The 13,789-nt window shown below is 41.9% G+C and overlaps 1 protein-coding gene across 2 annotated transcripts in view; it reads right to left on the bottom strand.

The window, feature by feature from the left end:
• Window positions 1–348: 348 nt before the first annotated feature.
• The window catches only part of LMOD3 (leiomodin 3), a 29,015-nt gene continuing 15,574 nt past the window's right edge, over window positions 349–13,789 (bottom strand). Inside the window, exons 2-4 of one of the 2 annotated variants that reach the window (XM_033141243.1) lie at window positions 11,053–11,388; window positions 5,674–7,044; window positions 349–775 (exon numbers count right to left, since the gene is read on the bottom strand). In XM_033141243.1, the coding sequence (XP_032997134.1) occupies window positions 749–775; window positions 5,674–7,044; window positions 11,053–11,346 (1,692 nt within the window). In that variant the 5' untranslated portion in view covers window positions 11,347–11,388 and the 3' untranslated portion in view covers window positions 349–748. Of the gene's footprint in view, window positions 776–5,673; window positions 7,045–11,052; window positions 11,586–13,789 lie in introns of those variants that run through there. The other variant, XM_033141242.1, reaches the window with a different exon arrangement.

Below are 13,789 nucleotides of genomic sequence, written 5' to 3'. Positions count from 1 at the left end.
CAGGAAATGAGGCCGCCATCGGGGGTAGCAACGGAACTTACGATTCACCATGCTATTCAATGGAAATGGCGATTCACCGTGCTAGAGAAGAAACTAAAAATTTTAATTTTTTTAGTTTCTTCTAATAAATGTTTAGGCGTATTCGTACCCCTAGGAAAAAATTACTGACAGCAACCATCCCTGAAAGTAGATGTTCATTTCTGTTGCAGTATCCTTCATCCAATAAAGATGAAAGTAACTGTGGTTTGCCAAACACCCAACACGCACCTGTGCTGAAGCTGGCAGACAGACATGCCCCACAAGGATGGGAGGGGGGGGAGAGAAGAAAAACTCACAAAGGACACCATATGCTTCTGTAAAGTTTAAAAGCAGAAGGCGACATGATCGCAACAGGGATTTCCTGAAGGAATCTATAAAAGTTATAACATTGGGGATAATATCCCTCTGCTCTCCGCCCCTACCCTCTGAAATTAAAGCCCAGCAAGCTGACGGAGACTATAGGGTGGCACTCGCCCATTACAAGATCGTACGTGTGAATTATTAACCATTTATACTGTTTCCATTCTATCCTTTTCAATCATCACTTCAACAGGTGGCATGCTTTAAGCATTGTTCCCATGTCTTCCATTTGAAGGAAACAGGCCCTGGAACAATATGAAGCAACACTTGCACAGTCTGTGTGTTTTGTTTTGTTCTGTTCTTTTTCTTTCCTTCTCCAAGTTGTTTCCTTCAGCTGAATGGGGAGTAACTACTCCAGCTCTTTGGGAAGTGGCACCTGTGCAGCAAAAATAAGAAATGTAAATGTAGGGTGTGGGAGGGGGAGGGGAGATATATCCTTATCACAATCTTCTTCCAAATGAAAAAAAAATGGTAACTGGGTTCAATTCCCCATCCATGGTATAAACAAAATAACTCTTCAATATATACCAGACACATTGTGACAATTAATTCAATCCACTACAGGCAATAGATCAGGCATCCCCAACCTTTGGCCCAACCTTTTGTACTACAATTCCCATAATCCCTGACCACTGGTCCTGTTAGCTAGGGATCATGGGAGTTGTAGGCCAAAACATCTGGAGGGCCGCAGGTTGGGGGTGCCTGCAAGAGATGATGTTCTCTTTACAACTTAATCCTAAACTCGTAGTTTAGGCAATCCATCCATTGCAACAGAATTTACTTTCCACATAAATTTATTACTAGGCTCAGCATAAATTGTTGTCTACCACAAGTACATATAGAGGGGTTTTTTAATTTTAAAAATGTCCCAAGCTTATAATTTTGCTTGTATTAAAGATTTGTGTTACTATTTTTTTCAATGTGCTTGGTAAAAAGGCATTCTACTGAGCTGCAGGTGTGACAAACAGCTGAACTGACAAGCTTAGGCCATCCAGGTGATGGATGGGATGAGTATGCTGACTGTTGATTGTTCTCTAATGTGCATTGCAAGACGTTTGTGGCTGGAAGACACTCAGTGCCAGGTGTGTATCTCATCTGTTTATGTACACACCCAACATCAGAATTCTGTCTCAAGGTGTCTTGTTGCAGCTTTGAAGGATAAATGGTTGGGTGATCGGATGCAAGCCTGTTCCTTCCCTTCACTGAGGTGCACAGAGGGTCACAAACTTTATCTGGAATTTCTTCTATAAGGCAATTGCAAGCTGTCCTGACTTACGGTGTTATATGTTTCTAAACTCATTTCCACTGGTTTTCCATTGTGGGAATATATGGCTTGTGGGAAGTAGAAGTGCTGGAATAGAAGGTGTAAACTCACCACCACCACCCCTTTCACCAACAATAAAAGCCCCTCATTTAACTGTCCTCAAATTGACAAAATGGACATGTCAAGGAATGTTCTCCTGTGTTGTTTTATGTGACTGAAGAGTTCTAGAAGTTTTACAGTTTGGAAGGCTAGCTAAAATTAAACCACTAGACCAATGCATAAAAAAGAAAATGAGAAATAATGATGGGCATTAAATAAATAAAAATGCTCTAGCCCTGCCCAGGTTGTTTGTCTATAACAGCTATTTTGTTCAAGTTAAAACTAAGAATGCTACAACAGATCGAAAACAGAAAACACTAAAACTGGCTCTGATTTTAGATTGCCATGTTTCTAGACAGGAAGCTAGCCCAGATGTCTTCATGTAATGAAGGGAACCGCCAGGAGGTGTAATGTATATTGCATGACTTTCAAGCTTGGAAAATTGCTTCTGAACTACCGAGGAAGACATAATTAAACATAACTGCTATGGGTGACCTCAGTGATTAACAGGTGCAGGACACGGGACCTGATCCAAATGAAGACATCCAAGGCATGCAAAACACCCTAAGGATAGAGATCTAGTGTGGGTGAGCTTTTCCAGCTGTGTAATTGAGAGGGGGGATTTGTCGGGAAATGCACCCTGCATCTCCACATCTCGCAATGCTCTCGGTGGCTGACACTGGAGATGCCCCACCCGGGGTCAGAAGGATTTCAAACAAATGCTCCTTCTCAAGCAACATGACTAGAGAAGGAAAAATAAAAAGAAATGAATGGTATATCTGGGCACTTCTTAGCCACTTCACTGTGTGTGAACACATATACATCACTCGCATATATCAGTGCCACAGTGTGGAGAATGTAAGATTTCATGCAGAGACCCACTGAATACACTTTATCATTAATATGTTGTGATTGCCCTTTGGGGAACAGAATCAGAATAAAAAACTGTAGCAGAAGGGCCAGTGGTTGCCAGTATTGGGCACCCTCAGGTAGGAGATCACAGCCAACTTTCAGACCCTCTCTAGGACTTGTGCCTCTTCCTCATTATTGCTTTCTGTTCACATGTTCCATTAATAATGTCAGCAGTGATGGAAGCAAGGTGAAGGAGGAGCAGCCCAGCTCCCCTTGAGGGCCCACTCAAGGAGGAGGCTCACAAAGACATTTCATCCCCCCCCCCAAGCCAACACTGGATAGTTTCCAATACAAGCTAAAATGCTGTAATTATAATGGATCTAAACATGCTGATAACAACAGCATTGAAAGGTGCATGCAATGCTAGTGCCATCCACCTGCAAGCTGCAAAGTATGGCTGCACTCAGCATAATATGGCCCTATTAGCAACACCACCCCCACCCCCACTGACATCTGCATGTTGAGCCTGGGAATATGTTTCAATTTGTTGGAAGCCGCCCAGAGTGGAAGGGGCGACCCAGTCAGATGGGCAGCATATAAATAATAAGTTGTTGTTTCTTATTATTTGTAGTCTTATTGGCAGCCTCTCTCTTTTAGCTGAAATTGCCAGAGACTGAACCCGGCGCAAAACATGGGTTCCTCCATTATGCAGGGGATCCTCCCAAAATTACTTTAGATAGCTACTATTAAAATTCTCTCTCTTCTGAAAAGAGTAAATGTTCCACCCATAAACATGCATCTTAGTTTGGAATTTAAAAAAAAATGTGGGTTTTTAAATAATAATAAAATAAAAAAAATCCATCATTAGTATTTACATCATACTAATGTGAGTGCACATTGCATGCTTTGGGTCCTAAGGTAAGAAGTCAGGAACAGAAGAGAGGTCTGCCCAGTTACAGACCATTCCCACTTTCCCCCTTCTCACATGGCTCAGGAGCCCTTTCCTCCAGCCTTCATGAGATATCTGCAGTGAAAATAAGGGGACAGAAAACTTTCCTTCCATAGCGATCACCATGGAAGGCCACCTCAGTGGGGAGACACCGCAGGGATTTCCCCTTTGGTGTCTCTACTTCTGGGGAGAAACCTCCTTGCTTATTAGTGCGCAAGGACTGCACCCCAATAAGTGTTGCTGATAGATGGTGAAAAGACCGTGAGTGAGAGGCAGTAAAGTGAAGATCTCTCAGAGTGAAAGGCTGGATGAGAAAAGGGAAGTTAACCAGTGAAAGGTGGGAAGGTTTGTAATTTTCTCTAGAGAATGGGGAATTAAGAGTTACGTTTGTTCAGAGAGGTATTTGCATTTCTTATGCATTATACTCAGGGCTGGTGCTATTATTACGCCAACTAGGCAACTGCCTAGGGTACAGACCCCACAGGGGCACAGTACTGACCTTTCAGGGACAGTTTTATACAGATTAATTTTGTTACATCTTATTAATTTCTGATAGTATTTTACTTCTATATTTTGAAGAATTCCATCATCTTTGAAGTAATTCATACATTAGAATTTTTTTTAAGTATGTATGAAATAGACTGCAGAGTTGAAAATGCACTTCATTTTAAATCTTAAAAGTCACATCTTAAACTTGGCACCCACCGGTATATCAGCTGAACATGCCCAAGCGTCAGATGCACTTCACCTGAAGGAATAGGTGACAAAATTTGCAAAGGAAAAGGCACGCAAAGTAAAATTTTGATGTGCCTGAAACAGAGACTTTTCAGAGCCTTAAATTTTAATATCACAAGTTTGTTCAAAATTATTTGTGTGCTAAAACGTTTTCTTTTGTACTTGAGAAAGAAAATCAAAGATTGTTCTGTTACTTATTTCTGCAATTTACAAATTTAGCAGTTTCAAGTTTTGTGTATTTCATTTTTTCTACAAGACATCTGTTTTTGAAAACTGAAGTTAGCATTTTTTTGGGGGGGTGCAAGTACTTAGTCTTGCTTGGGGTGCAAAATAGCATGACACTGGCAATGGATATCTTGCTGCTGATTCCTCCCCCTCCCTTATTTTTTAGGAGGCTGTTGTTATTAGATGTACATTATATTTATAGTTGCACCTGAGATAAGCAGGTTATATGAACTTGTAGATTGTACAGGGTTTGTAAGAGTGTGTATAATTTGGCACTGTCATTATATCATATTTATTACTATGTGTTGCTTATTATTCTGAATTGTATTTACATAACCATTCTAATGTTTTGTATTGTCTGGCTATTATGGGATATATTGACATACATTGTTTATTATGTTCTATGCTGTAAACTGCCCTGTGGTTTATTTTGCTTTTTGTTTTGCAAAATGTGATATATAAATTGTAAAAGTAAACAATAATAAATAACTGCAAATGTTAGCTATATATACAAAAAGCTATATATACAAATTGCCAGTACGTGACACCCAATCTAATTTAGGATACCAGAGTAGGAGATAGGGGGAATATGATCCTATGGTTCCATATGCAGATCATTCCCTGCCTGCAATTTGCATATGGAAAATGTCCCCATTAAAGTGAATCAAAAGTTTTACTCCAATGCAAATAGTGGCTCTGGATTGGGAATACAGTGGAGGTAAAGGATTTGTTCCTTACCCTCTGCCTTGGTAGGGTGATGATCTGGATCAAGGGTGGTGGGTTGGGATACACTGACACTTTGTCTAAATTGAAAACCCTAGCATTTAAAGCAGGCACCCCCAAACTCGCCCCTCCAGATGCTTTGGGACTACAACTCCCATCATCCCTGACCACCGGTCCTGTTAGCTAGGGATGATGGGAGTTGTAGTCCAAAACATCTGGAGGGCCGAGTTTGGGGGTGCCTGATTTAAAGGCTCAGAAACATAGCTTTTGCAATGTGCAATTTCACCCTTAGGATCAAGGCCATTGTCTCCACAACACATGGCTGTTGTCATCCCCAAATGACTCGATTTTGAATGAAATATCTTAAGATGGGCTAACTGATGTTGCAGTATCTTCCTACTTCCTTTTTTCACCCCATTGCACTCACCGGTTTCAGATAAGCTACGTTGCTCTGGCGAATATCATTAAGTAACTGATCTCTAGGAGTTACTTCCATCAGAGGAGGTGGCCGTCTTCTTGGAATAGGCTTGAGTGTCTTGATCACATCTTTGAGGTTAGTTTTTTCAGCAGGCTCCACATATTCTTTTATGGTGGGTTTCCGCTGGGTTCTCTTGAGTTTCACTATTTTGAAGTCGCCGCTGCTTACCTTTTCAGGGTCTGGTTTTCTTGCAGGTTCGTTTTTCCTTCCCGCAGATGGAGCTTTGGGGACTGGTGGCATTGGAGGTTGCATCGAAGGAGGCATCACTGAAGCAGGCATCGGTCCCCCTAGCAATTCCCACATGCCAGGAGGCAACCCGAGTCCGTTCTCTAACATGGCTATCAGCTCTTTCTGCTGTTTTCGTTGCTGCTGCTTTTGCTCCTCTATCCTTTTCTGCCTCTGTTTATCGAGGTTTCTGCTGAGCAGATTGGTAACCACCATTCTGGGACCTGGAAGTTCAAAGTGATACCCTATCTTGAGCAGCGTAGGGTTGGCTTTCAGTAACCTGGAGATCTCCGTTTCTGCTTGATGGCCCAACATGCTTCTCTGGTTGTGAAAGCGTAGCTCAGTCAGCTTCTCATTGTACTGCAGACACCTCATAATTGCAACAATTCCTTTACCCGAGATGAAATTTGAATCAATATTCAGTGTCGTGATGCTCCTGTTTTCACGCAGCATGTTAGCCAAGGCAAAAGCAACATTATCATCTGCCCCCACATTGGCTAAACTGAATGTTTTGATGTGCTTATTCTTTTTCATAGCATTGACAAAGTCCACCAGCATTTCCTTGGGGATGTTCTCAATGTTGTTCAAGTTGAGTTCTGTCATGCTTGGGTCATTCTTCCGGACCTTTCTTAGGCTCTCATCTAAATTGGTTTGATTTCCTGAAGGCCTAGCACTTAACTTAATAAAATTAGTATCTACAGCTAATTTTTTGGGAATATTTAATTTTGATGCTTTCTTTTCATTATTTTCTTGTTTTTCATCTGATCCCCCTGTTTCATGTTCACTTCTGCTGTCCTCTTCACCATATGGTTTCTTTGTTCCCAGTTCCTCCTTATCTTTCTCTTCGTCCTCCTCTTCATCCTCCTCCTCCTGTTCTTCCTCACCTTCCTCTTCCTCCTCTTCTTCCTCCTCTTCCTCCTCCTCCTCCTCTTCCTCTTCCTCTTCTTCTTCCTCCTCCTCGTCTTCTTCTTCCTCTTCTTCATTCTCTTTATAGTCTCTTACATCTCCATTTGTTTTCCCTGCATTATTTTTCACCATCTGCTTCTCATTACTAATATCTGGAGAATTTTCTTCGGACTTCTCCACAGCGAGCCTCTGCAGAAAACAGAATGCTAAGAGCTGAAATAATTTAAAATAGTTTTGCCTCATCTACTAAATAAAACCAACAAAGTTGATGTGACATTTAAATTTGTTTCCCCACTGTGCAGATGAGTTACTTTAAAAGAAAATAGACGGTTCTAAATTCCAATATGTACTTTGCTGGAATTTATTCTTTATTTTTCACAGTCCAAATGCTCTGATGTCAATATTATTTGAGTTTAATTGGCTTTGTCTGCTACATTACTATTATAAATAACCTTTCATATGTCAAAATCTGGAAATAACTACTTCATTATTTTATAATGAGTTTCAAAATAATATACATTATTGGACTCATTCTGCAGTCAGTCTGGTTGTTCCATTTCTCCACAGATCTCTCTAGACGTCAAATGTATTGGTCTTCTGGCTAAAACATCCATTTCCCTCCACTGATTGCCCTGTTTTCCTATCCACAAAATAACTATTGTTTTAGAATTACTGTAATCATAGCATTTCTTTCTCCATACAGGTGGACATTAAACAAGCCCCACAGGACATTGTAAAAGAACATACATGTGGGGTTTCCAGTAGTGTCTGAGTAGCGTTTCCACCCCCATTCAGCCCAGCCACTGAGGTCCAGTTCCGAGGGCCTTCCGGCAGTTCCCTCACTGCGAGAAGCGAGGTTACAAGGAACCAGGCAGAAGGCCTTCTTGGTAGTGGCACCCGCCCTGTCGAACACTCTCCCACCAGATGTCAAGGAGATAAGTATGTAACTATGCAAGCTAAAGAAGACATCTGAAGGCAGCCCTGTATAGCGAAGTTTTTAATGTTTACCGGTAATTATGTTTTTGTATATGCTGGAAGCTGCTCAGAGTGGCTTAAGCAACCCAGTCAGATGGGTGAGGTACAAATACTAAAATTTATTGTATTTTAAATTTATCGTGCATTTAATATTCTATTGAGAGCCGCCCAGAATGGCTGTGGAAACCCAGCCAGGTGGACAGGGTATAAATAATAAATTATATTATAAATTATTATTATTATTATTATTATTATTATTATTATTATTATTATTATTATTAATGGCTGGCAGGGCAGCACAGCTCACCTGGCTTTGCAATATGGAAGTGACTGCCAATAATTTAAGTGTGAGGGGGCAGGGAGGTAGGGAGGCTGGTGTGGTGTGGGGGCAGCAGCAGGAGGATTGAATTGGGTCTGCAGCCGTGCCCACACTGCATCACACTTCCTGTCACCTCTCCCCTCTTTTTTTCAGTTACCAGCAGTGACCTTTGCATTGGGAAGCCAGGTAAGCAACCCACCCTGCTCATATTCTGTCCTGCCATTGGCTACTTACTAGGGGGTTATTTTTACTATTCTTAAAATGTTGAGAGCAATCATAGTACACATTATTTGGTCCAAAAGACAATAAAGCTGAGATATGCTCAAGGTTTAGATTTCCACTCCATATTTTTCTGGTAATTCTAAGATATCAGAATCCATATAATTTCCAAATCGGTGCCCCCTTTTCCCTTGGACCTGCTTAGCTTAGGCAGTTGTTAAAGATCCTGGTAAAGGACTGTTAGGTCCAGTCGCGGATGAATCTGGGGTTGCGGCGCTCATCTCACTTTATTGGCTGAGGGAGCCGGCATACAGGTTCCGATGTGGCCAGCATGACTAAGCCACTTCTGGCGAACCACAGCAGCGCACAGAAACGCCGTTTACCTTCCCGCTGGAGCGGTACCTATTTATCTACTTGCACTTTGATGTGCTTTCGAACTGCTAAGTTGGCAGGAGCAGGGACCGAGCAACAGGAGCTCACCCCATCGTGGGGATCTGAACTGCCGACCTTCTGATCGGCAAGCCCTAGGCTCTGTGGTTTAGACCACAGCGCCACCCACGTCCCTAAAGATCCTGGTAGTTTAGTTTAATTTCCAGCCATCCTAAAGCAATTGACAATGCCTGCTAGAGTAAATTTGCCTGGTACCAGAAAGATGACAAAGTCAGTACCAAGCAAGCTTGCCTTGGGAGAGCACTCAACAATTGGGGCACTACCACAGGAAAGGCCTGTTCTCTCATTGTCATCCTCCAAGCATCTCTTTTGTGGGCCTCACAATATACCTGATTATACTAAAATCTTTTTTAGTATAAATCTTTTTAATTAGCATGCTTTGGCGTTATCACTTCCTCTGGCTTTTCCTGAATAATTTTAGAGCAATGCTAAGCACAATACAGTCTTTCTACTAGTCCTGGTGTAATTGCAGCAGTAACTGTAAGAGTCAGTCAGTAAAATATTTAAGCAATGTCTCAGTTTCAGCCAGACAGGGTTATGGAACCCTAATTTCAATTCTCGCTCTTTTTCTTTGTTGTCTCATATCCTGTTAGATCTACTGTATCTAAAGGAGCAGGAGCCATAAAGGGTGAGACAGGTCTCCTACCCCACTCCTCTATCTGTGCCTTTTGTTCTATTTCTCTGTTCTCTGCTCTCCTTTGTTGACTATGTCACTTCTCTCTCTTCCACTATTTCCCCTAAACCACTACATATTCATTTTGCCCAAACCTCCACTGACACCTGACCATTTCTAACTGATTTACGCTGCTCATTTGTCAGTGCCTGGTTTCTGACTTCATCCTCATCCTGTCCAGGTGAGACTCCTGAGCACTTCTATGCACGAATAGTCTTGCAAAAAGTCAGTACACAACCTTTTCCTAAGGCAAGGCATGTCTAAACCTTGTAATAGAAAAGCAAAACAAAACCAAGGACACAATTGTTCCTGGCTTATTACATGGGATCCAGAGGACGTTCACCTCAGTGTTTCCCAAGCAAGGAAACACATTTCCTCAGCTCTAGGACTGAAATTTTGAGTTATTGTGAAAACATGATTCCCACTCCCTGCCCCTGTAATTCTTGCATTTGTATGTTTTAAAGTATGGTTTCCTCCCCTCACTTTTATTGTTTCTCTTTTCCTAAACCGCTTTGAGGTTTTGGGGTTGTTGTTTTTTGCAGTCAAACAGTGTATAAATTTTATGAAATACGTAAAATAAAATAGTGGTGGTTTTTTATGTTTTTAAAAAAGCTTTAAAGCCCCATATCTTTGCCTCTTTAGTATCTGAGAAGAATATGAGCCTCCTACTCCGTTCCTGCTTCCATCATAGCTTGAACTGCTTTTGCTTACACAGATAAATGTTTATGTTTAGTATGTTCTCTGTACTTCCATATTTCATTTTTGCATCTTTTGTTGTGAGCTGCGTTTAATTATAAGAGAAGCAGGACACAAATAGCTTTAATCCATCAATCAATTCTACCAAGGCTAAGTATTATCTATTTGAACCATTTGACTTTTGATGCATTCAAGAAGGAATCTCCCCTTTCCCATGGAAGTCAGGGAGCATTTTCCAGCCAAAAGACCTCACAATTTCATCTTTAGGAGGGTGTGTATATTCATCAGTTTCCAGTGCCTGTCTAAGGTACAGGGCTCTGTTACGGCACAGCATACCTGCATCATACAGAAGTAAGGAAAGCAAAGGCACAGCAGCATGTCTTGCTCTTCCTGTGTAAGAACTCCATATTTATTCTCAGACTTCACATCCTCACACCTGATCATGCGAGCTTCTGCACTGATCCAGTAATTCATTGGGTTTAGGTCATATGACAATAATTAAAACTGATTCATAAACTACATACCGGCTAAAATAGTTAGGAAGCACCTTCCTTTATATAAGCTCGCTTTCCCTTTAAGATCCCAGGCAGCGGCATAGTCCAAGGGCTGTCTCTGAGACAGGTACATTTGGCTAGGATGTAGAGAAAGACCTTCTGGGTGGGAGCTCTTCACTATGGAACTTCCTTCCCAAGAAGCTCTACTCTGTCTGCATCTATAAAAGCCTGCAAAATGTCCCCCCCCCAAAAAAAGCCTTGTAGCACAATTCAATCAACCTAATTATTATTTAGATGTTGCTATTCGGTGTGTTGTAGTTCCCACGTCACCACGAGAAGCATGCAGAATAGTTGCATTTCCTGTTTCTTACCTCCGACGGCAAGAGAGTGACAGGCACTCTTTCGTCCTCATGCATCCGCCTTGATGCCTTCTGCCAATACAGGTAGTCAACAAGGGACCTGTGATCAAAGTTTCCCGTCGGTGGCTTTTCAGTCTGGTCTCTTTGTATCATTCCAACTGGTACTTCAGGGTCTGGAGCCATGACTTCCATTTCACATTGTAGTTCCTTCAGTTCTTCGGGGGAGAGGTTTGCTAGGATTTCATCTTCATCAATCTCTTCAGAACAGATTTCTTCTTGGTCAGAGTTTTGGCTGAATTCAGACATGTTCTTTGTTGATGTAAAAAAAAAAAAAAGACCCAGAAACGCCTAAAGGAAATTTAAGAAAGACAATAACCAGAGCTGGTTATATTTTCTTCAGTTTTATGAAACCCTCAATGACCCTAAGGTTTGTGGGAAAGATTTTTTTTTTTTTGCCTGAAATTGCAGTATAACTCAATCTTAGGAGATGCTTGTGTAAGAGTGAGCAAGGGCTGGAGCATATGGTCGGTCTATATTAAGCAGCGCTTGGCTGGGGGAGGAGAATTTATGGAAGTGCTGCCATGTTCTGTTTTCAGCAGCTTGTGTCAGCTGTGTAAGCCCCTTCTGACATTTCAGTACAGCTGTTGTGTAGCGCTGCAACTTCTCAGTGGTAATTTGCTAGAGGATTCCCCCAAGGATATGAGATTTATTGGCTCATGATATATACAAAATATTTAAATATAGGGAAATGAATGCTACTCAGGTTGGCCTGCGCATGACCCTCTATACCTCTTACAGCTCAGGCTTTGTGCTGGCCACCAATTATTTTCATCCTCTGCACGTATCAGTCTTCAGAAAATGATTGATTTACGATGGCCAGTTTAAATGGCACTGGCAAAGATTGCTGTATTTATTGTCCCTAGCGCTAAGGAATGCCCTTCGGGCACGTGCTCCGTGGAGTCACTGACATTTTGTTTTAACAAATCAAAGGACCTGGACAACAGAAGCATCATCTGACAATAAGCAAAACAGCTGTTATTTTAAGACAAACATTTCAGTGGAGGAAGAAACAGGGGGAAAGTGCTATTTGTAGAATCTCATGACCCACAAATAAGACCTACTCTATAGCACAGTTCATATTTGCTAATTATAAACATTTTGTATGACAGCACTTGAACAAATCATGGTTCTTGCCTTTGCAGCCATTGCTATTGCAAGAAAATGTATGGCACCTAGTCCAGCATCCACCATGAAGGCAGGGGCTTTTTTCTAACTTACACAAACTTTGCACCAGGTGCAAACACCTCTGAGGTACATCCTCAAGCATAGCCTTAGCCCAGAACAAGGACACCTGCAGCAATAAAGATGCAGTAGCAGATGCAGTAGTTGGCAACAAGAAGAAGGGGACAACAGAGGATGAGATGGTTGGACAGTGTTCTCGAAGCAACTAGCATGAGTTTGGCCAAACTGCGAGAGGCAGTGAAGGATAGGCGTGCCTGGCGTGCTCTGGTCCATGGGGTCACGAAGAGTCAGACACGACTGAATGACTGAACAACAACAAGCAGATGTGCTAATGCATAGGGCCATGGCTTCATGAAGCCTTTGGAGAACCATCTCCATTCTTTGATCCTCAGCATTCTTGGAGAGAGATCATCATCACCCTTGGCTGCATTAATCCCAGAGGCAAATGATGAAACTGTCTTAGGGAGAGAAATCTCCAAAGTCCAGCACGCCTTCTTACTTTACGGGGAGAAATCCTTCTGGGAGCACAGGCAGGAGCAGAGGCAAGGCTTGGTTCCTCCTCAATTACAGGCAGGGGAGGGGAAGCAAATTCATTCACGCAAGTTGCTGCCACCTCCACCAGGGCAAAAACTACCAGACTAACCATAACTTTTGCCCCCTGAGCCAGAGAATTCTACTCCTTGGCCCCACTTAGGTACCAAAAAATTTTATTTCAAGTGTTGGCAACTCTTGCTCTAAGTATTGCAATAGTGAGTACTATGATTGTTTTGATTGTGCCAATATAAACAGGCCAAACTAATTAAGTGAATGTAATTAACATTATAAAAATAAAAAGAGCAGCAATGAGGGCCCTAAAGAGAACCAGGATCATGAGGGACAGGGAAGTGGTATAACCCTCCCCCTCCCCTGCTGCCCCTTTTGAACCCCACCCCCAAGCTGCCATTTGTATCCTAATGCAGCCTCCATTGGCACCAGTGATGCTGCGTGTAGGTTGTTAATTAAAAGGAAAGTGTCACATGACTCTTACTCTTCCCAGCCAATCAAGACTTGAACAAAAGAGTGCAGGTGTGCCCATGGCAGACTGAGAAATGCAAGACTTTAGCTTCAAGTCTTACTATTGGACTGAAAACTAAGCTCTAGCAGGATATTTTAAAAGATAATTCTGCTGGAATCAGAGTCTTTGCAAACCAATGATTTCCTGAGTTACGTAAATACAGAATGAAACAAACTGACACAGAAAACTATAACTACACAGTTACAAGCAAGATGGGCCATATTTGTTAGTTTCATAATTGTAGTATTAAGGAAATAACATTGCATGGGAATGTGCATATCAGAGTCCTAATCATGGCTGGTGGGTGTTGTTTGTTTGTTTGTTTCACAAGTAAAGCTGCTTTTGGAGGGGTAATTCAGAATTGTGGGGAGCGGCATGCAGTCTTTCTCGAGCCACCACTTCTGCACTCCAAATTGCCACATCAGCTGCTTCTCCCTACAGGGTTCCAAACAT

This window comes from Lacerta agilis, chromosome 2 (genome assembly GCF_009819535.1).
Source record: "Lacerta agilis isolate rLacAgi1 chromosome 2, rLacAgi1.pri, whole genome shotgun sequence".
In the NCBI taxonomy this organism is placed as follows: Eukaryota; Metazoa; Chordata; class Lepidosauria; order Squamata; family Lacertidae; genus Lacerta; species Lacerta agilis.
This window is presented reverse-complemented; position numbering and strand designations above follow the sequence as displayed.